Raw genomic sequence first — 26,522 nt, 5'->3', positions numbered from 1 at the left:
TTCCTGATGTTATAATAAAAAGTAAACCTTACTGGGGATAAAATGTTTTGTACCAGCTAATTCAAGGTTAGGTAGACTGGACTATATCTTTGCCCCACTGAAAGATGTTCCACTGTAAACCTTACCCCTTCTATAACATTTCACAAACTTGTCTTTTTGGTTCCTTAGTTGTTGAACCACAGCTCTTGGCAATATACTAGTAACCACAAGATTTTGTGTTAGAAATGTACCTATCAGAAACAAATTATTTAGTCCTCTTAAAACCATATAAGAACTGGTGACTTCTTTCAGCCAGAGAGTTAATTAAATCCACTGTGCTGTCCTTGTGCTTCCATGACAGCTGAAGGGGATGTGCTGTTTTACCATATAACATATGAAGGATCTGGGTAAAAGTTTTATATTGAGTTTTCTTACAAAGTCAGAGTATTGCCTGTAGTTTTTCATTTGCTTTTCATGCACATAGAAGAACAAGTAAAAGAAACTCTAAAAACGAAAACAACTGTGGCAACTCAAAAAGCAAATGAAGCAATGAAAAAAATCCCTTTGTGTGGTTTAGCTAGTCAGACTGAGAGCATAATTTGGGGTATTTAAGACACTGCCTTCACGGTAATTAAGGACATTTGCAAACACCTTGACTTTGGATTTGCCTCAGGCAGTCTCTTGCACTGGGGGGAAATTATCCATGTGAGGAATCATACATGAAGGCAGAAACAGGGATAGTTCCTCAGCTGTCTGTGTAGAAGCAGCACTACTCTGTGGATAGATAAGGCAGTAATGACTTCTTTTCTGTGGTTAATAAAAAAGGTCAGGGCATGTCTGATAGTGGCATTTTTTCTTCTCGTTTTCTTCTTACTCAGTTCCATTCTTTGTTGGGTCTTCTTAGTGGAGATACAGAAAATACATACAATTATTGCTCATACAAGTTGGTTTTTTTTCCTTTAGTTGAGTAATTAAGTTGATACAAAAGCTGTTGATTGGTGTCTGCATCAGCTATGGATGGCTATGGCACTGTTAAAATATCAGCCATTTACCCTAATTTTACACACTAGTTAGCTTTAGCTTAGTGAATGTTGTATTATTTTAAGTGAACCAGTATGGTAAGAGGTACACTTTCACATGTATTTCAGAAGGAAGTCTTTATTCTGTGTTGCAAATCATGTACTGTTGTAAATTTTTTAGGTTTTTTCACTTTTGTTTTAGTATGAGCAAAATGGGGCATATTTGCTAAGGAATATGAGCACTGCTAGAGGATTGTTCAAAGAACTACAAAAAGAACATAGTGACATTCAGTGTTTTATTGGAAGTTTTGGGGTTTTTTTCATGGACATTTATAAGGTTGGGGCAGCATATACAGACAAAAAAAGGATTTTGACTGAAAACAGGCAGTGAAAACAGAGAAACAGGAAAAGAGGTAATAGAAGATTTATAGGTGAAGTGAGAAAGTCCATTATCATTCTAGTAATCTAGCAGAGATACCACATAAGTAATATCTCAGTAAGAAAGACGGTTTCTAGATAAACTTTATTGCAAAGAAGAGTAGAACTTGCTGCTGCTGCTTACTTGAGGTAGCCTGAACATTAACACCACCCTGCCCTCCCCTGCTGTGGGTACACAGTCCCCACAGGAAGATCAGAAAGACTGCTGAGCCAAGAAATGTGTCACTCCTGAGATTTCTGGTGGTCATACACACTGCAGCAAGACCTAACTGCTCTTCAGATGTAAAGCTCTGTGTTGTACTTTCTCCTCCAGTAAAAATGGGACTCCTGCAGTGGTTACCCTGGTGGAACAGAGCTTCACTCTAAGCTGTGCTGCTGCATCTGTTCCGTTCTAGGGCACTTGTGGTTAGCGGTATTGGCAGTGTGTCTTAGCAGAACTGCTACAAATGTTGCTCCCTTTGCATCTTCCTTTGCAAGCCTTCCAAGTTCATGAAGGGGCCTCTTGAAAGCAGCTTTGATATGGTGGTGCCCCACAGAGATGAGAATTCTTAAGTGCCTTTGAAAGAGCAGGTGTGTCCCCTATGGGAGGATTTACCCCTCTGCCTCGCCTGCTGAATAACGTGGGGGAATTGTACATACCTGGACAACATTAATATTCTTTGATATTTATCTGAAGGTGAGGAAGCAGCCTGAAAATTTGGGGGAATAAATTGTTTTAAATGGTATTTTAGTTACAATCTAGTGGGAACATCAGGAGAATTGATGTGTTTGTAATGTTTCTAATTTTTAGGTCATATCAGAGAGTACAGAGGTATATAAATATGTGGATTAGAAAGGAGCTGAATCTCATAACTGACTTCAGTAGTTAATAAAATCCTTTTCTTGTGTGTTTGTTTGTTTCTTAATACATAGGTGTGTATGCTGACACATGAGCCTGTTTTAAAACACAGTTTTGTGCTTTTTTTTCTTCCTCTAACTCAACTTCAGCCATTTCATTAGAAATTATTACACCTATTAAAGGGAAGCTTTGCCGATAATGCTGTTGCATTTCAGTAAAGTGGCCTGTTGCAACCTCTTTGCTACTGTCAACCTTTTAAACCAACCCAGAAGGGTTAAAAGCATTTTTGTAAGTTGTATGCAACTCGGAGAGCTCAGCTAATCTACCCAAGCTTTGGAAAACTTAAGTTGCTTCTATGCCTTACCACAACTTTAAAACAAGCATAATTAAAATAAACTGGTCTGGATTTCAATAATGTAACATTATGAGCCTTGTTAACCACTATTTTTGTGATCTGCAGACTAGCACAGTGCAGCTCCAAATGTTTCCAAGTAAAATAACACTTGGGGTTCCTTGATAGTTCTTTAATATTCCAAATATTTTGGAAAAGGATTATGATCCTGGTTACCAGTTTCATGTATTTTATATAACTATTTAATATTTCTAAAATAGAAAATTTTTTTTTAAGGAGTAATGGCTCAAGTGAACTAAGAGCTTTTTCAGTTGCAGTTCTGGTGCTGGAAAAACTAGCACAGAGAATCAGAAGGAAAGTGGGCCCCAGTTATTTCTCAGCAGCTTGTGAGAAGAAAAAAATTGAATAATGTAGAAATCTAACCCTGTGTAGTAGAGTAACCTTTTTTCATGGGGTAATACCCCAGTAATTCAGGCACTGGTCAGAAGGTCATAAAGGTGATCTTAAGTATGTTCTCACAAAATTGTAGAATAATCCCCAGCTCTTACTTTTTTTTCAGTTTATACCAATCTGATTTTTTTGAGTTTTATATAATGTTTCAAGAAACAACACAAAAGTAGTCTTCTCCAGTGATTTAAATGGTAGACTATGTAATGATTTTGGAATGTTGAACAGATTTTTAATTACACTTGTAGAATTATTTTTTAATGAGAAGTGAGTCTTAACAGCAGTGAAGTTATCTAAGATAATCAAGGAATTATTTGTTGCATAAGGTAAAAGCCCAAATGTCCAAGAGAATTGAGTCTAAAAGAGGAAACAAGTATTCATGCAAAAATATTCCATCTCACAATATATAAAACCTAATTGGTTAGTTTTTTTTAAGTTCCTTCTTTGTCTAAAAAATTATTTCTCTTGACTCTCTTGTTCTGAGACAGCTTCAAAGGAACAGTTTGTGAGGTCTTTGGAGCCAGAACCTGGTGATAAGGATGACATGGTATTACTGAATGAGATCCTCAATGCCTCCTCCCTGGATGAGGGGGAATTCAGCAAAGAGTGGACAGCTGTTTTTGGACAGGCTGCTGATCTCACCATGAACTCTTCAACTAGAGATGGGGAGCACCCCTCATCATCTGTGGTACCAGCTCCATCAGGCTACTTGCCCTCACAGCTGCTAGACCAAAACATGAATGACTTGCAGTCATCCTTACATGGTGAGAGCTCATCTTGTTCTATTAGTATGTATGAAGTATGAAGTACCTAAAACCTGAAATCAAGATTACTGTCTTGAATGTTTTCATTGAGCTTCCTGAAATGTTCTGTTGGTCTTTCAGATATTTTTTCCTTGAAATAGAAAATCTGAGTGGGTTCTACTGTTTAAATAGCAAGTGCTGTCTGTCTCTGTTAAGGGACCAGGGAACTCCTCCATGTTGCATGTAGGGGACATGGGTAAGGTACAATGGGTTGTCTTATCCTAGGAAACATAGAGGTGAATTCCTCTTGCAGGCTGTTTACTGATGCAACTCTTTCTTCCTCTTTCTTCTATGCAGTTAATTCTCTTGGCCTATTTCCAGGCTGCTCCTGGGGGGAAAGTAAAGAGGGGAACTAGGGCAGAGCTTTTCTGCTGCTGCTCTGGCCCTGAGGAAGGGGAGGGAGGGAGACTGGTGATAACCAGCCAACAGCAGCTACCTTCATCCTTCCCACAGTCCAGCTAGATCTCTCCTAGAGCTCTGCAAGCTGAAGGAGGACCTTGGCTTTTGGGGCTCTTTGGGGAAGAACGATATGGGGAAGGCTAGCAGGCTGATTCTGTCCTGAGCACTGCCTATTGGAACCCGTGCAACTGGTCGAGTCATACATGATGTAAAATGACCTGTGACATTTTGGCAGAAAGTCAAATTCAATTTATAATTAATACAGTTCTCATTAGCACCCCTATAGCAAGATATCTGGGTTCACTGACTTCAGCAGTTAAAAGAAAAAAGGGGGAATGACATTTGTAGTAATGCACAGTTTTAGATGTATTTTTCTGGTAAGGTACATGATTTTAAACGAGTTACTGAAAATAGCAACAGAAATATTATGATTGATTTTTCTTCACAGCTTTATATATTTTTAAATGTATTTTATATTTCAGTGTAATTTACATTTTTAAATGTAAATATGTTTTTGAAAGAAAAATATTTTTGAGGTATAAATAGCACGAAGGGTTGGGTATCCTTTCTGAGGCAGCTGTTGGCTCACATTTGCACAAGACACTGGCATTGGCTGCAGTGTTAGAGACTTCAAAATCAGAACTCGGGTATTTTGCATTCAGGAAATCTAGAAATGGAAAATACAGTCCAGTCAACATGGTATCCCAAAATATTTTTTTAATAAAAAAAAGAATAAATCGGCACTGAAAGAGTAAAATATGTTGATGTTTTCAAATGGATTTCCAAGGTTTTGGCAGAAGATCATGGTAATTGATGTACTGGCATTTGAAAAGTCAGGGCTAATCAGCTGAGTGATTGTATCTGATAATCAGCATGTTCCCAGCTGACTTAATTTGCTGAGTAAAATGCATTATTTAACCTAACTTTCATAGGCTATTTTTCTTCTAAGTTTTTTGTTTCCTACTTTTTAATAGAAGGTGAAAATTTGTCCATTTTATGTCTTATAAAAACTCAGCTTTAATCTTAAACTATGCTTCATTTCCCTTTACAACATTTCTTTCATAATTTGACCTCATCAATAAATATGAGAACCAAGACTTTGTATTTTAAACAAAATACTATCTGGAGTATAAGCATATATAGACATACAAGTAGTAAATATTAAAATATATTAATTATATACTTACTGAGGACTTGTGATACATCTCTTACCCTTCTTTTTTTTTTTACTGTAAGTGGTGGGATTGCATAATAATTATTCAGTGTGAGGTGCCACACTGTAGCCTTGATGTTGCATACTTCCTGTGTGAATTGGCCTTAAAACCATAAAGATTCTTAAAACTCACATGCTTAACTTTAAGCACATTAACTTTTCTATTAACTTCAGTGGGATTACTTACTTATTTTATGTTAAGCACACTCATAAATCTTTGGGGCTTTGTTTTCTCTCTGCCTCAGATCTTAATCTTTAAAACAGGCACAATGCTATGCAGGTTATAAACTGTTACAGTCAGGAATTCCAGCTCAGAGTTTTCTCTGGCTGCATTTATAGACAGGATCTAGCACAATGGGACTTTGAATTGCTATGTGGCTACCAGATGGTGGTTTAAAATACATATAAATGTGTTTATGTTTATAAATATATACATTTTTATATATATAATAGAAACAAAGCATGCTCCGAACAAATTTTTTAAATTCTCCTCCAGATACAGTTTTGTAGTTTGATTGCCTTTCTACTTTTTTGGAGAGAACATTGGCATTCTCTTTTCATGATGTTTCTGGCCTCATTTACTTATTTGTACCATTAAGGGCTTCTCTGTATCTTCTCTACATGTGCATAAATTGTAGTTGGTAACAAAATGCACAGCTCACCATTTCCATTTCTAGATTTCATTGTGGCAATGTTTGGGAAGATGCTGGCTGGAAAGCAAGCTGTTTGGTTTCCTTTCTGTCTCAACCATAACCTTTTGTTTAGTCGTGTCACAAAGCCATCCTGTGAACAGGCAAACCAGAACAGGCTTAGGACCAACAATTGCTTTCAAATTGATAGGCTGTGGTTTGTTTTTGAAACACAAAATTGTTCTCCGTAGCTCACTAAAAACATAATTAATGAAAGTACTTAATAAAAATGCTGTGTCAGTCTTTCCTAGTACCTTCATAGATGGGTAAGTTCATTACAAAAGCATCACATATTTTCTGGAGCATTTTTGGTTGAATTTTTAGTTGCTGTTGTTAGGTTCTTTTTGTTTTCTAAGTGGCATTTGTGCTACCTGCATTTCAACAAACAGACATCTAGGCCACAGCGTCTCTCACAGATGTGCTGCCTACTAAGCCTCAGTCCAGGGGCTCAGAATGAGGGCTGGAAAGGAGTGCTCTGCTCTGTAGTGTTTTGGTCTCTGCTCTGCCAGTCACAGTAGTGTAAAGGAACATCAGTGATGTCTCGGGGAGCCAACTCCTGATCTCACTGAAGTCACTGGGACTTGCACAGAAGGTTTTTGGGCACCACTTCCATTCATTTCTGTCAAATTAGGATTTGGCCCTATTTGTTTAAGCAGCTCCATTTAGCTGTTGTCATTCATTGACATATCAAAACACTTTCTCACAATACATGTCCAAACACACTAAAGCATTACAGTCTGCTGTAGCTGTGTATAATATACTCTGTCATTCTTGTCTGTAACACAAGTGCCAGGGAAAGTATGTCATTCTGAAGAGTTAATGCCATAATATTCATTATTTATGATTCACATTTGCTTATTTGAAAGATTAAACGCTAAAACATAATTTTCAGAGAGCACAGGCTGGCTCACAAGTCTTTATCACCTTTACCTAGAACAAATACATGTGAGCAGTCTGCATCCAAATTTTTAAGAAGTTTTTAGTTTATTTCCTTAGAGATACAGAGGATGGTTGTGGCTTTAAATTTCCTTCCTAATTCATGTGATTTTATAGAAACACTCTTCTTGCTTCTTTTTAATACTACAGCTTGGTCTTTGAACCTTCTATAGTCAAGTGAGATCAGAGAGTGATGAGAATAATCTGTTAGAGAGAGGAAGGGTTGATGTGACTTACATGGCTGTTACAGTAAATATCAGAACACTGGGTGCCAATATCTGACAGGGTCCAAAAAAGAGCAGGAAGTAAGGGGAGAAAGGACAAAAAGAATAAAAATGGATGGGAGACTATAAACTTGTAGAAAAAAAAGAGACTGAATAAGGAAATGCTGTGTCCACAGATGAACATCCTGTTTGTGATACCGCCAAACTAGATATATTAGCTCCCTGAGAAGGGTGGATGATTAACAAGGCAAACTCAAAAGACATATTAATTAAATTAGAAATACAACCTCCAGTCCTCTAAAAGTAATAAAGAATACAGATTTAAGTATCTTAAGCCAAGGGCAAAATTTGCTTTGTTTTTTCCTAATACGTTTCCACAGAACACCACCCCTAGTCATTTTGCCAACCTGCTCATCTGGCCTCATTAACTGTAGTTATCATTACTCTTTTGTGTCTGTAGAATATGCATGTAAGAACAAAAAATCATGAATACTGAGTTTCACTTTTTCCTGTATTGTTAATCATTCTTTGCTGAAAAATAAAGAGCAAAAAAATTACTTCATTAAAATGTAGTTTTAAGTTAATGTGGACTAATTAATCTGGAATTTAATTCTTTAATGTTTTGCAATATATTTTTTTTCAAAAGAATTATTTCAAAATTAACTAAGAAATGCAGGGTCTCTAAATAATGTTTTGTCTGGAATAGTGGATTAATTGAAAGTCTTTGGAACTGTAAAAGTAAATAAAGATGGGGAAAATGCTGATTGTGTGATATTTCACCCAAATGTGATATTCTTCTCCCTACAGCTGTTTGACTTATTGAACTGGCCTTGCTATGGATGAGTATTAACTGTGATTCAATAAAAGATACCAAAGTCTTTTTTAGCCTAGTTAAAAGAGTATAGTTGCTGTAGAGGTGATGAAATTGATCCATAGATACCCTTGTTAAGGATGTTGCTCATCAGCAACATCTGAATGCTGATTTCTTGTGTACAAGGAAAGATACGAAAGGCCATAAAAGTAGTAATTCTGCTCCACTGTCTCATGGTGTCAGACAGGGGGCTGTTGGAGTTAACAAAGTAATTCTTGACACTAATATTGCTGCATTATTGAATTTTAGGATGGGCAGCGAACAGTGTGAGCCCACCCTCGTCGATACCACACCCAGCACAGAAACCACACAGCCTGAATGTGAATGATAACAAAACGCCCGTGAAAGGTGATAGTCATGGGTTTTTTTCAGGTTTTTTTATCTTCCTCTTTAGCTGTGACTCTTGTATCTATCCAGTCGTCTCAGTTACTCTGTTAAAATAGAACTTATTTTTGTAGTAGCTATGGCTTAATCTTCTGCTCCTAATTACTATGTTTCTGCTTGATTAGGTATGTGATAAGTATGTGTGTATATATATTACATTTTTTAGTAGACTTCAGTGCAAGTAGGATATCAAAAGAGTAATTTACTATAAGGGAGCTGAAGCTACAGTTTCTTTTTAGTACTTTAATTTTGAGTCACACAGAATAGCACCTGCATGCACTTTGTCTAAGCCTAAACAGTGTTGTGAAGCTCTAGGATTTAGCATTGTGGCTAAAATATAAGCTTACTGATAAGGCAGAAGAGCCCTAATTCCAAATTTTTTTGATAAACATACATCATATCAGTAATCATCTGTTTGAAACTTAATGCAGTTCTTGCAATTAAGCTGACCATGCATAGTCCTGCCATCTCCTGAGATAAAACCCTGCTGATTTTGACTAGGATTTTCTGGATAAGTGAACCAGGATTACATTGAATTCTTATTGCCAGTTTGTACCTATTCTGTGCATTCACATTTGATTGGAAACAAAATCAAAGATGTTCAGTGCAGAAGAAAGGGGTGACATGTATTCCTTCCTCTGAGATTTTATAGCTCAGCAGAAAAAAAAAAAGCGTTGTGTTTTGGAAACTGTTTTGGAAAGTGGTGTGATTGCACAGGTACAGGGCTGGCACCAGCAAAAGGAACAGCCTTCATCTACTTGGAAATCTGTGGTTATGAAAGTAGCAGATACTCCAGGCCTACAGACACCAAGATGAGTGTTGTGCCAGACAGAGCCTGTTTTGTCTGTAAATTCCTTGTATCACAAAGAAAGCTTTCTTGCGACCTTATCTCTCTGAGTGGAAGAGCACATCTTATTTCACTATCAGTATAATACATGTTAGGCATAGGGTCACAAAAACAAAGCAAGTGGTCATGTACCTTCTTCATAGCAGCCAAAGCTGTCACTGCTTTAACCTGAACATCTGCCCTGTTGGAATAAGAGAAAGCAGGAGACCTCTGTGAAATAGGTATGTTAGTGTGGACACAGAAGTGCAATAGTCCAGCTGCTGTTGGAGCATATTCCCCTTTCACATTTTGTTTATATCCATCAAAATAATACTAGAAGTTGTACTTGGGACTGGCTATCAAATGCAACCTTTCTCTCTCCAGCCAATGCCTTGCCATTAAAAGTTAATTCCATATGAGTAATGACCTTGTATGGTTGTATACAGGGGAGACAGAAGAGTCACATGAATTGGATTTAGGCAAAGGAATTTAGTCCTGTAAGAGAGGTTGAAAGGAAAATTTCCCTTCATTTTCCTTTTGCTTTTTTGCAGGTGTGCACACAAATATCTTTCATGAAACAAAGCTAGACAGAGTGAGTTGTTTCTATTTTTAATTCAAGTGTCCTTGTACTTACCATGGCAGGAGCCATACAAAATACACAGCAGGCAGATGTAAAACAGTCATTCTTACTGAAGTTCTATATTCTGATAGTGTTTTGAAATGCAGTCACTCATTCCGGTTTTCTTGTCAGAAGTGCCCTTCGTAATAAATTAAACAATAGCATAGCATTTGTTTGACCTGAGTCAAACATTCAGTCAGTTTTGTTTTAAAATAGCTGACAAGTCTGTACTTTTCTTTTTTTATTTTTTTATTCACAGAATCTACAAAGAAGCCTAAAGACTTGACTGCTTGGTTCAGTCTCTTTGCTGACCTTGACCCATTATCCAACCCTGATGCTGTTGGGAAAACTGATAAAGAACATGAATTGCTTAATGCATGAGTCAGCTGCCTCTGGTAACTCACATTCTTCTCTTCATCAACACTGTTTTGGGGTTGAAAATACTAAATGAAAATTAGTATGCTGTTGTGAAACTATAAAGTATGTGCCATGATGATAAAACTAAAGGGAATGAACCCCCTTTTATATAGGTACAGTTATTTGCTCTTGTTTTGTATAAAAAGTTCACACTTATTTTCTATGTGGACTTACAAAAATGAGGTGAAGAATTAATTAGGGCAGATTTCTTGCCAAATTAGGTTATCTGCTAAAACACTGTCTTTGCCTGGGGTGATACGGAGCTAACACTGGAGTGAAATACAAATTCCAAACCTATTTTTTTATAATGTTTCTTGAGTAAATTAAAAACAAAATCATGTAACTGAGAAGGCTGCATGAGTCAAGCATCTGTCATATATGTAATATATATATTACTGCTATGTTAAGATGTCAACTCAATTTGTTTTTTTAGTACTCACAGTGAAAAACCTGTGCTGGGGCTAATTATTGAAGAAGTAAATTTGGGTCTGTGCAGCCATGGAAATTGTGCCCATTCTGATTTAGCATATTAGACAAACTGCACTACATAAACAGAAGTCATGCCCAGGAGGCTTCTTTTCTGAGGTTTTTCTCCATTACATCAACACAATTTGCACCTGTTTGCAGTTTCTTTAAACTGATGCTTTATCATGCCTTCAAACCATTCATGTTTCTTTTTCTGAGAATTTTTCATCCAGTTTATTTCTGAAGCATGTGTTATTTTGAGCTTGTTGTGACATTAACTCTTTAATAAAATGATTTTGACAAAAACCATGACTTTATTCCCACTGGAATGGTAGTTTGTTGTTGAATTGATACCTGACAAGCATCTGAAGATAAACATGACCAGTCTGAGACAGTGCCTAACTGTTTAGTTTCTGAATAGTAATCCACTAGGAGAGTTAGAAAATTTGAACTCAGTGTGGTGTTCCTTTGCCTCCCTGCTCTCCTTTTACAATAAAAGAAGGGGGAAAGGGTCACAGAATAATAAAGGTTGGAAACAACCTCCAAGATCATAGAGTCCAACCTTTGACCGCCATGCCAACTAAAGCACAGCGCTAAGTGCCATGTCCAGTTGTTTCTTCAACACTTCCAGGCATGGTGACTAACACCTCCCTGGGCAGCCTGAGGATAGGGCAGTAGCCAGTTAATGTTACAAGTTCTATGTACTATATAGGACCTGCTTTACAGTTGATTATATTTTTAATTATGTTTTTTTTAATGTGATTTTTTTTATATTGGTGAAGCTTTTCACTACCAGTTAGCTGTACACTCAGTTATTCCTTGCCTCATGGTCTATTAGATAACTGAGTACCTGAAAAAAACTATATAAAGGTAAGAGTTCACTGAGTTGACCAGCTTCTTCTTGAGTGCAGCAGTACAGCAGTTGCTGCCTCCACTAAAAAGGTACATGCTATCAGTGGATGGGGCATTGGACTGACCAGAGTTCATCTGGCTGAACCCTCAGCAAGTTTTAAACATCTCTGTTCAAAACTGTAGTGTTTGTTAATCCCACCCCATAGCCTGGAAGTGTCAAGGTACTTCAACTTTTGCCAGAGAAGTTCTTTAGATGCTTAGCAATATATTTTCATGTATAACGGGAGAAGACAGTCTGATCTTCTTTTGCACAGTACCCAGGGCCCCAGCACTGAGGCTGGTAAGTAAGTCACAGAACCTGATGTAGATGCCTAATTCTTTTTAAAGATAAAACTTAGTTCCTTCCACAGCATTTCCTACTGTTTGGTACTGGCAGTTCCTTGCTCAATAAGCTGCCTTTTCTGTGATGTATAACTTTCTCGAGCATTAAGCAGGGGCTGAACTCCTGACTTTGGGCTGCAGGTCTGGCAGTGAATAAGACATCTGCAAAGGGGATTAGCTGGTAAATACCTAAGGTTTACACTGGGGTGCACTTACACTTATGAGTGCTAGTTTGTACTCATAACAGAGAATGTTTACCCCAAATCCTCTTCATCTCAGGCTGTAATTATCTGCAATGCCAAAAATGTTAGGCGCTGAAGGTATAGCCAGGCTGTTTTTCATCCCAGCTGGGTTACCACTGAAATCATTAAAAAGATTCTTGCAGTTGTAAGAAAGTCTGTGGTTGCTAAACTTGCTCTGGATTACATTTGTCTTGATAGTTGCTAAAACACTTGTGGACACTCTACTCCAGCATTTTTTAGTAGCTGAAGCAGTTAGGCTAAAAGGAAAGAGGAGGCTGTATTGACTTTAAGGCTCAGAAAACATATGTGTTTGGTTTTTTAGGTCAGAGATTCTAGACTTTCAGGAGTAAAAAATTAAAAAAACCCAAACAAAACAAACTCCTGTCTCGACTGGGACAACTAAGAGCATTGCAGAAGTTTACTGAAAGATGTTCTGAATCATCACCATGTTTTTAGGTAAAAAAGCATATGAATGATCATCGTTTTTACTCAAGACAAACTGGCTGCAGGAGGTTTTTTCCTTCCCCTCGTCCGTGTCCCCAAACTGCACTACCAAGTAGTTCATATTGATTTCTTGTAATGTGTAATTTTTGGAAATAACTTTAGCTTTGAATTCTTTGCAATTCAATTTTTTCACACTTTCAAATTAAACTCTCCCCTCCCAAAAGTCCCCCCCAAAAACAAAAACCCAAGAAGCCAGAGGTATTTAAAATATAATAGATTTTGCCTAAAGAACAGCAATTGAAATCCCTGTGTACAAGGATGCATTATGATCATGAATCACAGACTATTCTGAGTTGGAAGGGACCCACAAGGATCATTGAGTCCAACTCAAGTCAATGGCCCACATAGGGGATTGAACCCATGACCTTGGCATTATTATAACCAAGTTTTAACCAACTGAGCTAATCTCGGGGTCACTGAAGTTGAAAACCAGAGCAAGAAAGCTAACATCCTGCAAATAAATACTTTGAAGACAAAAAAAATCTTAATGACAGAGTTACAAATAATACTTCCCTACTACTGAGAAAGTGTCTGGCATGTCTTCCATGGCAGCCTAGGCTATGGAGTAACTCCCAGCCCCAGTGCTGCTGTGAGAGGATTATCTGTGCTGTGTGTACAGGCTCAGCACTACTTGGGACAACAGGGACAGTTCATCATCCTGGTAAAATTACAGATTGGTTGTTCTACGCACATAGCATTCATCTTGATTTAATATGCTTCATTCCAGTTGCATATTCCAGTTCAGTCGTGGAATGTTTTAAAATCAAAACAGCAGCAGAACCTCTATGGCAGATGAAAACAGTGGTAATTGATTAACTGTCTCTATTGTGTAGTTTATTAAAGTTGATGTAATTGATTCTGATGATTCAAGATTTCTCCAAATCTCAGAACAGCTGCTTCAGGGGAATTGAACAGCTCATAGAAAAAACTAACAAGGAACTTTTTCAAGTGACTTTTTAACCTTCTTAAGTGATCATAATTTACTTCCAACAGAATAGAATAGGACTTACCTTATTCCCTTCTGCTCTTTCCATACCCAGCATTGCATGGGCATGACACTGATGTACTTTGAAGCAGGATCACTTGGTCAGAAGCAGTCAGCTGCCTTCCCCCAACATCCTCTTAAATGCTGTTCAAACTTCAGGGGCTGCGCATGCTAGAAAAAATGGGACCACCTGAGCAACAAGGTGACTGTGAACGGAGCAACAGCAGCATTGTTCCAGGTGGGAATATAAGGAATGCCATGGCCTACAAGCCCTGACAGTTTCAGGATCTGAGCCTGGAAAGGCTCAGCAGGGTAGAAGGTTGATGTGAGAACACAGAACTCTGGTGTTGGCATCATGCTGCCTTTTCTCAGAGCCTCTGTCAGCTGCCATCTTGCCACCTTGCATCATGTGCCCCTGCAAGTGCCAGGGAATACTGGATGAGCACCACTGAGGAATGAATGCTGGTTGTACTATGTTTGCTGTTGAGAGTATGTAGGGTGGAATAACCCCAGGGCAAAGGAAGAGCAATTGGAAGATCCTGTCTTCTCTCAGCGCAGTTCCCAAAGATGATTACTCAAAGCCATAGTAAGACATTAATATAATAAAGGTGCAGCTGCCAGCGGTAGGATCGTCTTCACTTTTTCAAGCTCCCTTCCAAGCACTTACTGTAAATCCCTCTGGTCAGCCTACTTTTATAATTTCTGCTCCTCATAAATGTCTTATTTTTAAACAAGCCACCATATGAGGAAGGCAGTAAGCCGAGCAAGCAGCGGGCTTGCCAACAGCCATTCAGCAGAGGCTTTGCCTCAGCTGAGAAGCAGTTACTCTGTGCTCAGCGTGCAAAACCCAGCACTGCACACATGCACACACACAGAGCCTCCCCATGACAGGAAACAAGGGTACCATGGCCAAACAGGCCCTGCAGGTTCAGCAAGTCTGGCCTTGAGTAACCATCCAGCCTCCAGCTCCAGGGCAAGCTGGCTGTGCAGTCAATCAGACCATTACCTGGGTATTCATTAACAGTGCTCTCCTAAGCACAAAATTGACTTTTCCAGTATAGCCTTCCCTTTTAAGTCAGACAAGGTACTTGCCTGGAGTGGGTCCAGAGAAGGGACACAAAAACAGACAGAGCTGGAGCACCTTTCCGGTGAGGAAAGGCTGAGATAGCTGGGGTTGTTCACCTGGAGATGAGAAGGTTCTGGGGGAGGCCTTACTGTGGCTTTCTTTCAATATATAAAAACCATTTGTAAGAAAGAAATTTTACTAGGACATAAGGACAAAATGCAAGTTTTGAACTGAAAGAGTGTAGGGTTTAGATTGCATATAAGGAAAAATTTTTTATGGTGAGAAAGGTGAGCTACCAGGACTGGTTGGCCAGGGAAGTGACAGATGTCAAGTTTTCAAGGTCTGGTTTGATGGGGTTTTGAAGAACCTGATCTAATAAAAAAATGTCCATGGCAAAGGGGTTGCACTACGAGACCCAAACCATTCTGTGAGTCCAGTGAGGAGGCTGCTGTTTGCCAGGCAGCAGTGTATAACTCCCATCAAATGCATACCATCAACTGTTCTACCATAGCAAAAACTTGATGTGCCCAGCCTTGTAATTAATCCAGAGTGGGTTTGAAGTTTTGGCTACTTGCAAAAAAATTACAAAATAAAAAGAGAGAAGCATGCCATAGCTTGGCTGACTCTACCTGCCAGCTATTTACAGTGGTTGCTGGTGGAATTTTTATGGGGTAAGGAATACCCAAAAAAATGAGAAAAAAAGAGTTAATGAGGGATTTTAGAAGAGACAGCAGACTTACCTAAGATGCTAAAGAAGTTACAGCCAGTCTTTAAACAAAAGTCTTTCATCTATCCCAGAAAATTACTCTGCAGAGTGTTTGGTTTTTTTTTTTTATTTTAGACTTCCACAGCTATTATTGCAGTAGGAAAGGCCCCAGGACAGGTGCAGGAAGCCATATGTTTGCTTCATCAACAGGCTGGAGCAAGGTAAAAAACAACTTTAAAGTGCTACACAATTAAATCATCCAACCCCGTCTCCATCAAGGTGGGTGAATAACAGCTGGCTGCAGAAAACAAGCCTCCTGAATGTAACAAGAGCAGGATCCAACAAGGAAAAATACTTAACTCCTACTATTATTCCAAGTACAATCCTTAAAATAAACCCTTGACACATAAAATACAGGAATTGAAATCATTGGCCACTAAAGTAACTGCTTTGCTGTTATAGCTGCATAGTTTCCTGGACTGTCAAGGCAGTCTGGGTAGCCCTTCCATGATCATCTCTGCCTTGAACTTGAGTACCTGAGGTTCAGAACACCAAAGTCTGACGGGAGAGCAACCCTCACTGTGGCAGGCAACAGGTTGGTGTTCATAAAGACAGATTCTTAGAAGACAATATAAATTCTGAAGAATGCGAAAAGTCCTGGGGGTACTTTCCTGATTTACAGTTCAGCTGGTTTTGGGGCTGATCAGACCTTTCTGCAAGGTTGTCCCTGGGTTTGGTGACAGCAGCCACGGCTGCAAAGGAGCCAGAGGCACATGAGCAATGCAAAGCTTTTCCCCCAAAATACCAATCTGTGCTGTAAGTCACAGAAGCCTGCTCAGGGCTCAGGTCTGTGAGGATCCCAAACCCATCTAAACACAGGCCACTGCCCCATGGCATCATAGCAGGCCCTTACCAGCTGAAAAAAAGAGTCCGTAATGTAGCAATGTCACTGAAAATTTGCCTACCTGCAAAACAAAACAAAACCAAAAAAATCAAACCAAAAGAAAAAAACCCAAACAAACAAAAAACCAAAGGGGAAAAAAAAAGTCTCAGGCAGCAGTGGGCACTGAGGATGTGAGGCTGCACAGCTGGAGACACCAGCAGTGCCAGCAGCGCTACCAGAGCCCTCGAGCCAGGCCTGTCGTCACCTCTACTTGTCACCAAACCACAGCCAAGCTTACCAGCAAGATATAAACAGCTATTGCTGTTCTTCATGTAGGGAAATAATTATGAAAAGCCTTGACTGAACAAAACCTGCCTTTTGTTGATTCTTAATCCTCCCTCCTGCTCCCACCCTGAGCACTTTGCAGCTTTTGCTTTCATTTTTATGGGAAGATCCGGATCTTTTGGAGAAACAAGACCTCTTGGCTTCACCAGCCTTTGGCAAATTCTTAAGTTACTACTGCTGTGCTTCAAAGCCTGGACAGACTTCAGAGTGCACAGGTCCATCTCACCACTCAAAGTTTAAGCCATGGGAATGTTGCCAAAAAAAAGTATAAAGGGAAACAATATTAAAAAGCAAACAGAGGCATTCAGAAAAGGAAGTCTGCACTGACACTGCATCACAGGCCCCTGTCTTGCCCTCACCCATTTTAACAGCCCATCCTGTTAGCAAATATTGAATGCAATTGAAAAACAGTAAAAATCCATAATGGGTCATCTTCCTGCTTGAGATCTGGAGGAGTAATTGACCTCTCTGTCCTGTCCTGGGGCTGGTTTTTAATGAAACCCAAAGTGGTTTTGGTTCCCACTCTGTTCCCTATAAACATGTGAAGTATCTAATGCAGGGCATAATTGAGGTTGAGGTACATAGTGTTGTTTTCGTTAATGGTTGTTACCCAAATGAAAAAATGGAAGTGTTTTAAAATACAAGAAAATGCTTTTATGGCCCAAAAGTAAGCTCTGTTGTGTAGCATCACCAATACAAAACAAGTTCCTTTCTGCAAGGGGTGACTGCCAAAGTGAAGCAAATCCTTTTCTGCAGGGAAGACTTAATCCAATATATACACCATCAGCAATGACTAAATCTCCATCAAGGTGCTGAAGTTTCTCACCACAGCATATGAAAATAAAACACCTGACCCACAACAGCATCATGTAGCTTGGGGCTAAGTCTTACCATGACTCAGACTGATGTTCCTTATTGCTGGAGCCTGAAACACCACCACAGTGCTGCCTTCCTTAAATCCTGACTGCTGCAGGACACCAGGCTACATCCTCTTGGTTTGCTGTGGTGGGACAACTCACACAGCTGGAACATTGCCATGGCTGGATAGGGGCTCTTTAGGTGGGACCAGACAGGAGGAAGGGAAGCTGCCCTTCATATGGGAAGGCATGGATGCCTTGGGATGAGTGGTGACCCAGCTGAGAGCTCATGGCTTGGGATTAGAAGGCAGACCAGGATGGGTGACATTGTGCTGAGTGCCTGCTGTAAGAGACCACCTGATCACACAGGGCTATTTGAAGTCTCACATTCACAGGCCCAGTTCCCTGGGGACCTTCAACCACCCTGAGATCTCCTGGACAGACAACATGACAGAAGCCAAGCAAGCCCAGAGGTTTCCGTAGTGCCCTGATAACTTCCTGAGACAGACAGTGAAGGAGCTGGTGAGGGGAGACACTCAGATCTACAAACAGAACAGCTGGTCAGGAATAGGAAGGTTAAGGGCAGCTTTGGCCAAAGTTACCACAAGATAGTAGGGTTTAGGATCCTGAGAGGAAGTTGGAAAAACAAAAGCAGGATCACAACCATTAATGTTAGAAGAGCAGACTTTGGCCCCTTCAGGGATCTAGCTTGGAAGAATCCCATGGGAGTACAGCCCTGGAAAAGAGTCCAGGAGACCTGGTTATTTTGAAGGATCACCTAATTCCAAGCTCAATCCTTGCTCTCTACTCAGCACCAGAGAAGTCTCAGAGTGAAATCTTTATCCACGTGAACCAATACCTGAAATGGGAAGAGTGGGGACTGGTGTCAAGAGATGGGGCTTGACGGTTCTCAGTGATGCCCAGACATGAGAGGCACAAAACTGAAAACTACTGGAAATGCCATTTAAACATACCAGATGACTTTTTTTTTACCATGAATGTGGTCAAACACTGGAATAGGTTGCCCAGGGTCCCTCCAAACCCAACTGGACACTACCTGAGCAACCTGCTCCAGATGACCTCTGTGACAATTAGGACATTTTTGATCAAATGGTTATATCCACAAATTGACTTTCCACATCCAGACTATTTTTGCAACTCTATTCACAGTCCCTAATCCTTAAGGCACATAAATCTTTACACATTTAGTTTGCCTCAGTGCATTTCCACAGGTACCACAGGATAGCTACATAAGTATCGAAGACCCCAGGCTGCTGAGGTGCCCCACACTGCAGTACTTACATGCAATTTTTATTTCATGTCTAGTTTGTTGTCCTGTCTAGCAGGTACATTTTCTCCCTTATTGAACACAAAACGCAATCATGCTACAGTGGCATTCAACAGGCTTTCAGTCAGGATACTACCAAAGAGAGAAACTGCAATCTACAGGTGGCCTGATTTAGCACAAATGCCATTTCTCCAGGCTAATATTCCCCTGGACTATTAAGACATCCACTCTCTTCCTAACACAAACAACATCCTGTACATACAATACAACATAACAAGTTACCCTCCAAATCAGGTATAAGTAAAGCCTTTGCTTTCCCATTGTTTAGAAAGTGTGAGACCCATTACTGCCATCTTCACTCCACTATCCCCAAGGATTTAGTATTCCCCTGCAGAAGAGGAAAAACAGAAAATCCTCCCTAGAGAAGAGGAGGTTTCTTAGGTATTCATTACAGAAAGTGTCTAAACTATCTCCTTGGAATTCTTCACTAGAACCAAAACCAGGAAGTGGCAATCCTTAAAATACACCTACATGTCATGAAAGTCTACTACAGTATGGTACCATCTCTGTACTGTTATAGAGATGACAGCTACACCTGAAACTTACTTTTTTCAGCAACTGACATGAAAATGCCAAATGTTTATCAGCATTTTTAGAAGGTACAATGAGTTAGAAAAAGGAGTCACAAAAGCAGAATCAAGCTTTTTTTTCTTTTCCCCATCTCCTAAAAACAATGTTTAGTTTTCAAAGGCAATACTCAACTTTTTTAACCTTTCACAAGAATGTTCCTTCTTCCCTATGTAACAAGCTCAAAGATACCACCAACCTTATGGAAAGGGAGGCTGCTACTCCCTGAGAAACCTCCGTATCACAAGAGACAGGGCAGGACTAGAAATTATTATCCAAATAAAAATCAGAAAGGGAGTAATTGCATCACCCAGCCTTTTGGTATCAAACCCTAACAGAAAGTCTAATTTCTTTTAGTTTTCTCCTCCTTGGAAAAGGGAGTTCTGTCCATAGAAAAATCTCAAGAGCACTCAGATCTCATGCTCAGAAAGTGGCTGAGCACCCAGATTTAGTGAACATGACTGTTATGCCAGGCAGTCTGACATTCAGATGATGCTATTTACTCACAGCTTGTTTGGAGAAATTATAAACAAAGGTACAAGAAATAGATTACCATGGGTATTAGTAAACATACATTGCCCTGAGCAAACGCTATTTCTCAACCAACAGCTGCACAAATCACTGCAAAGTTTAACCACACTTCACTATGCACATACACAGAAATAAAACAAACCCCCTCAGAACTTTTCTACAGGCGCACTTATTAGCCTAATTGTGCATCATTAAGAAGATCAGTCTCTAATTCAAGGGGGAAAAACCCCATGATTAGCCACCTTCCTCTTTTTCCAGGCGTCCAGCTCCTCTGCATCTGAGCTTCCAAGCTGCAGTTCAAGGCACATTTACTAGCAGAACTTGTTACAACCTGAGCTAAAACTTCAACTTGTTCTTTAAAAAGGGTGACCTGTCTATCCAGCTTCATCTGATCGCTATTCTTTCTTCTTGTCAGTTGAGTTTGCAACTTAACTTGCATGTTCACTCACTTCCAATGTTGCCTGTACTAAGGAAACAATCTGCCTTGTCAATCAGCATTTTCCTCTCAGCCCCACTTAAGTGACACTATTTCTGTGACGTGTTGCACTGCAGAAGACACCACCTACTCTCCAGTTTCTTGTCATATCTTCATAATTAGTGTTATTGAGGAGATGACAAAAATCAAACAACTAATAAAGCCACTCAACTACCTCAGTGCCTTACTGAAGATTTCATTCCCGTTTATAAACCAAACATTTTCAAACCAAAAGCTATCCTTAAAGATCTATTCCAGACAGTTTAAAAGATGTCTTAACACTCTAATTAGAAACACTGCAGCATCTGCTTCTTTAGTTAAGGCAAGAATGCTTATGGTAGTTTAAAAACTTCACCTCTTTAAAATGAAATTTAAAATGTCCCAAATAATCATGAGCTAGTAAGGCTTATAAAACCATCTTAACTTGAGCACATACTTTGTAAAATCATCTAATTGTAAATATATCAGGACTTGAAAAAAAGCCACCTTTGTAAACTGGCCCAGTATTTAATTACACTTAGTGCTAAAACAAACCCACATTTTTAGTGTGAATTCATCTATTTTCATTTTATTACTGCTTTAAGATTCCATGTCTGTTACATTTAAAGCTGGTAAATATTTCATAGCTAGGTATTTAGTAACTGAAATTAAATCATTCTTCAATCAACAAGTTAATAATGCTAAGCTCCTACACAGCTTTCCTGTTTTTTTTCAGTACTTTATTCCTACAGCTCTTCTCTGATCCTTCTCCAGCCCTTTACAGTCTCTCCCAAAGCTGAGTTTTCCAGGACTGGTTACGCTAATGCAAACACAAACAAGATACACGCATTTTGACTGCATGACAACCTCTGATCAAACAACTTTCTTCAGCCAAGCACCAAGTATGGATGGCTGTATGTGTAATGCATGTACTTTCCCAGGTTTAATTCACTTTTTCCTTGCATTTAGGTTCTGGAAATACATGGCAGGAACTTTTGGTTATTTCCTCCCAACTCAGTAGCTTCAAATCTCTGTTTGCATGGCTGTATTTTGCTAAGCAAGCCAGGCTGTTTTACAACAGTAATTGATACATACTTCTGCTAGCTATACGTCATCTTCAAGCTTCTTGGGCTTTATCTCAAGCCTTAACACATGAAGGTACCAATCCACTACCATGGAGAAAGGCCACAAGCTAGTTTGCTAAGCCTCAATGGTCTTTACTTGCAACTGAATGGATTAAGAGATGGTGGCTGACATCACAATATCCTGTGTTTATTTTGTATTACTCCTTATGCTTTTAATACTGTGAAGATACTGAGACTCCACCCTTGTGCCACTATCTGGCCCGTAAGAGCTGATTTGCCAGGAAGCCATAAATCATTTCCCTGACAACACTCTGCTTCCTAGAAGGTCACTATCCATTACCCCTGGCCCCAGCATACACAGCCAAGGACTCTCACGCAGTCTTCCAGTCTTTGAAGACTCCACTTCTAGAGCCATGAATTACTAGAAAATCTAACATTCAAATCAAGGAAGATCTTTCAGTCACAAAGCAGAGATTCAAGGCAAAGGTATTTCATTAGGTCTCCTTTCTCAGTGCTTTTCAGACTGCTTGTTTTTGCTTTGAGGAAGACATAGGCAGTGAGTTACACACAGCACCCAAATTAAAGCATGGTTTATGTGGGAAAAACCCAAAATGTGACTAACCAGGTGAGGCCTCGATTCATGGGGACAGTTAAAAGTTACCTGTGATACCAGCTGCATCACATCTTTTCAGAGCAAACTACACCCTTTTCTCAAAGTACTTTTGTAGAAAAGGCCCTCCCACTGAAAGACAGCCTGAAACTGCTGCAGCCAAATCCATTTTGGCAACAAGGCAGTCACAAAGCTCTGCCTTCAAGCTGACGATGAAATGCTGAAAGGAAGCTGCTTCTGAGTGAAGGACATCAAGCATTAGGGATCATAGAACTACAGAATATCCTAAATGGCAGGGACCCACAAAGATCATCGAAGTCCAACTCCTGGCCCTGCACAGGACTTTCACTCAATTCCAGTTAATGTTTTTAACAGAGTCACATAGAAACCTTGTAATCTCTGGGATGCTGAAAACCTCAATTTTCACTGACAGATGACAATAAACATTAAACCATTCCTGATGGTTATTGCCATAGTGCTCTTCAGTAAACACCAACTTTGGAGGATATATATATTTAAATATTATCCTTCTTTCTTCTTTCCTCCCTCTCACCCCCTATCTGGAAAGAATTATTCTGTAAGTCAAATGACAATCATTTGACTCATACAAAACAACATGAAACCAAGACTGTCTGTAGATTTATACCACATCCTTTAGGGGTTTAGCTTAGTTTCACAAAGTGAAACATCTAATTGCTTTCATAATTTTCAAGAGAACTTGAAATTAGCCATTCCACATAGACAGCTGCAGATACACAGTTTCAAATAACTCTTAACCAATCTTTTTTCCTGCATTGGGAAGAAAAAAACCCCCTTATTATACGCAGAAATAAAATATGCTATTTAAAGCATATGTGAGCATTTGGCTCTTTTTTTGGGGTTTATTTTCCCCTTCCTAGTACAGCATTATGCAAAAATCAATAGGGAAGAGATTTTCTTCCAAAAACATGGCATGGCTGACATTATTCTACATTTAAATCTGGAACAATATTAAACTTTAATCTCATTCTATGGTGTTTCATGCACATTTTCCAAAACAAATAAATGAGCCACGGCTTCTGTGTGTTGTCCCCATCAGTTGTTTTTTTAACTATAATTTTTATTTAAATAAGACACAGGAACTTCTATACCAAAAAAAATACAAAACAAAAGCCACACATTTCCTTGTGTAAAGCAATATTGTGTGATAACTTGAATACTGTTCAGCACAGTGGCTAGAAATAACAGTACTATGTACAAAACTTTAAACAATATTTGACAAATTTCTACAGCTGCATGTAGAATACAATTGAGATAAACAACTGCTGGGAAATTTACATGGCAAAGCATTAGCTTTAACACATTTCGTTCAAAACATTCAAATCTGCTAAGAACAAATGTGCAATTTAATTAATATTTAGTTTCTCGTGGAAAAAATATAAAGAACATGTAATGGCATTGCAAATATTGTACAGAGTTCAGCACTGATCTAAAACCCACTCATCGTATTCCCTGGTAACCTAACATCAATAACTGAGACTACGATTTCTCATCTGGACATAACCAGAGCATAAAAAGGTCATCATACTGCAATGTTAATCTAGAAAGAAAAATATTAAAAGGAATCGATACTTACATCATGAGTATTTCCTCCCCTTTATCTTCAGTCTATAAAACATAGTGTTTTCACCTAGGCCTGAGATTAGTAGGGTTAAAGATGGCTGTTGTGTTTCAAGGTTTTTCACATGAAAATGGTTAGAGAGAGACCTCTTTTCCTTCTATATTTTCCAGGAGTCAAAAAGCAGTGACTTTTATAGGCTGCAAATTCCACCTTGTAAGAGATAGCAATAACAAAAACTCAGTAATAAAAAGGAAGCTATGCTTTATCTCCAAAGAAAGCACATACTTAGTGAGTAGTTACTGGTGGCTCACTCTGGCTCCCCCTCAATCTCATTTTCAAAAAAGGAAAAAACCATAAAGGAGCAAGTTTATATGCTCAGTAGCTGCAGGCTACTAATCAATTCCTGGAAAAGGTGAACTTTATTCTCTTAGGAGCAGACAGCATAAATGTAGTTCCACTGAGCTGAAAGCAACAGAGCAAGAACACCAAGTTATTTTGCCTTTGGGGTCCTCTTTGTATAACAGGAAATTATCTCTGAAAGCAATGCTCCTTTTTCCAGTACAACAGAAGAGCACCATGAACTCAATATTGCCATGTACTATTTTGAGAAAGTGTGCAGCCTGCAAAACCAGGATTATTTTCCATGGATTTTTCTTTTATTCACACTTATGGAGAAGGGAAAGCACATTTTTACACACACAACTTAGGTAACTGAAAGTTATGGGAGAAGCTTTAAGTAACATGAACTTAAAACTATTGTTTTCCCCACCCATCTTAGAACACCCACTTGCTACTTTCGGACTTTGATCCAAACACAATTACTCACTACATAAATAAAATGCTGCTCATCTAACACTGCTCGACAAAATCTGAAAACTTATTTCCAACCAGCAAATAAATGAACACTTCCAAAAGAGAAACTAAACATTAATTTGACTTTAGACGGCAACAGTAGCATTTCACATCCTTAACTGCCAACAAAAACCGTGAGAGGAAATCCCCATCACCCCCTGTGAAACCTGAAAGAATTTCTGTCCTTGAACAAAAACATTCTTGTCTTTCAAAATCCTCTCACACACCACGTGGAATGTTTCTCATATAGAGCCTAGTACTGAACACTTTATTTGCAACAGTTTAACAGTCATAACTGAGCGACACCTGAAACCTTTAAATGCCACATTTTTACATCTATTGAAATGACAGTAAATGCAACAGTTGTTTTACTTGTAAGCACATGACAACGTGATATACATCACAGATTTTGCTGGTTATCCTCATTTTCACCCACGTCCAGGGTCATTGTTCACCTGGATCTGAATGCACTTATTCCAAGAAAGTGGAATGTAATGAGGAAATATTAATGCATAAAACAAGAAAAGGCAAAAGAGTGATGTTCCCTCTTTAGCTTTGTAGCTGTAAAATATTTTATATTCCAATATGATATACATTCCAAGTTACCTGAGTTTACACTTCAAGAGAAGTACCTGAAGCTAGGCCATAGGGTGGGCACTGTGCAACTGTTGTGGCCTTTCCTTTTTTTTTTTTTTTTGCATTGTGTGTATTACAGAAGTTAGAAACAAACACCTGGATCAATTGTAAACATAATCCTGAAGTACAGTATTTTCCATAGGACACAACACAGCAAGACATTTTCTATTCAGACAGGCAACATTTTTTTATATATATAGAGAAAGAGCTTATTTATACTGTAGAATTTGAAACAGAACACAGGACACAGTACTAATCTGGTCAAACGTACTATGAAATGCATAGTCTCCACTTAAAACGCTCAATGATATATGGATGCTGCAGGCATTACTGCTTTCTCACAAAAAATGCTGAATATGGATTCTGTCCCTGCCAAGAACAGTGTTGAGATATTTTTTCGAATGCTGCTAAGTATTTTGTGTTGTTCTGAAAGGTTGCCACCTCATGCAGATGTATCTGAGCTACAACCTCCTCAATCCTTGCTTCGGGGCAGAGGCCTGCTCCGCCTTGCTCTAGATTAACACGTAGCTCTGAGCAGAGGAATGGTCTTCAGTCTGAATTTCTTGCAAAAGCGGCTGTTGCTGCTGGGACGGCTGCTGTACCGGGACCTCTGTGGAGTCCATTGTGCTGGTGTCATCTGAGAGAGATGAGAAAGAGACCCGAGACGAAAGCTGCTCGACAGTCAGGGTGCTCAAAGCTGTGCTTTGACCAGAGTTCGGAGAGTTCTTCAGTGTCAGGTCTGAAGCAGGAAGGAGGGGGCCTAGAAGTTTTACAGGACAGAAAGCTGATCCGGTTGGGATGAAATTAACCTTGTTTTTGTCAGGACATGAAAAGAGAGGGGCTGAGACAGGCTGACGAGACCTACAATGAGAAAAAAGATTATATATCTGGCCGAACTACATGGTTTTTACTTCATGAACTTTGTGGTTCTACATGTTGCTAAAATGTGAATGACAAGGAATGGGATTAATTGGACAGAGGGGCAAACATCTTCCATATTGGTAGTCAGCTAACTGATCCACAGCATTAAAAATAGTGCTGTCACAAAAATGACTTGATAATTACTAGACAAACATGCAACTTTCAGCACAAAAAATCT

At 39.1% G+C, this 26,522-nt stretch overlaps 2 protein-coding genes across 6 annotated transcripts in view; one reads left to right on the top strand and one right to left on the bottom strand.

The window, feature by feature from the left end:
• The window catches only part of ICA1 (islet cell autoantigen 1), a 62,836-nt gene extending 51,608 nt beyond the window's left edge, over positions 1-11,228 (top strand). Inside the window, exons 13-15 of one of the 2 annotated variants that reach the window (XM_071560779.1) lie at positions 3,562-3,837; positions 8,458-8,556; positions 10,297-11,228. In XM_071560779.1, coding sequence (XP_071416880.1) covers positions 3,562-3,837; positions 8,458-8,556; positions 10,297-10,418 — 497 coding nt within the window. In that variant the 3' untranslated portion in view covers positions 10,419-11,228. The remainder of the gene's footprint in view (positions 1-3,561; positions 3,838-8,457; positions 8,557-10,296) is intronic. The other variant, XM_071560778.1, reaches the window with a different exon arrangement.
• Positions 11,229-23,398: 12,170 nt separating this feature from the next.
• Positions 23,399-26,522, bottom strand: part of GLCCI1 (glucocorticoid induced 1) — a 51,618-nt gene continuing 48,494 nt past the window's right edge. For 2 of the 4 annotated variants that reach the window (XM_071560773.1, XM_071560774.1), the window contains exon 8: positions 23,399-26,284. In XM_071560773.1, the coding sequence (XP_071416874.1) occupies positions 25,936-26,284 (349 nt within the window). In that variant the 3' untranslated portion in view covers positions 23,399-25,935. The remainder of the gene's footprint in view (positions 26,285-26,522) is intronic. The other 2 variants (XM_071560775.1, XM_071560776.1) reach the window with 1 other exon arrangement.

Source organism: Pithys albifrons, chromosome 7 (assembly GCF_047495875.1).
Source record: "Pithys albifrons albifrons isolate INPA30051 chromosome 7, PitAlb_v1, whole genome shotgun sequence".
In the NCBI taxonomy this organism is placed as follows: Eukaryota; Metazoa; Chordata; class Aves; order Passeriformes; family Thamnophilidae; genus Pithys; species Pithys albifrons.
The sequence above is the reverse complement of the archived record's forward strand: the minus strand, read 5'-3'. Positions and strand labels throughout refer to the sequence as shown.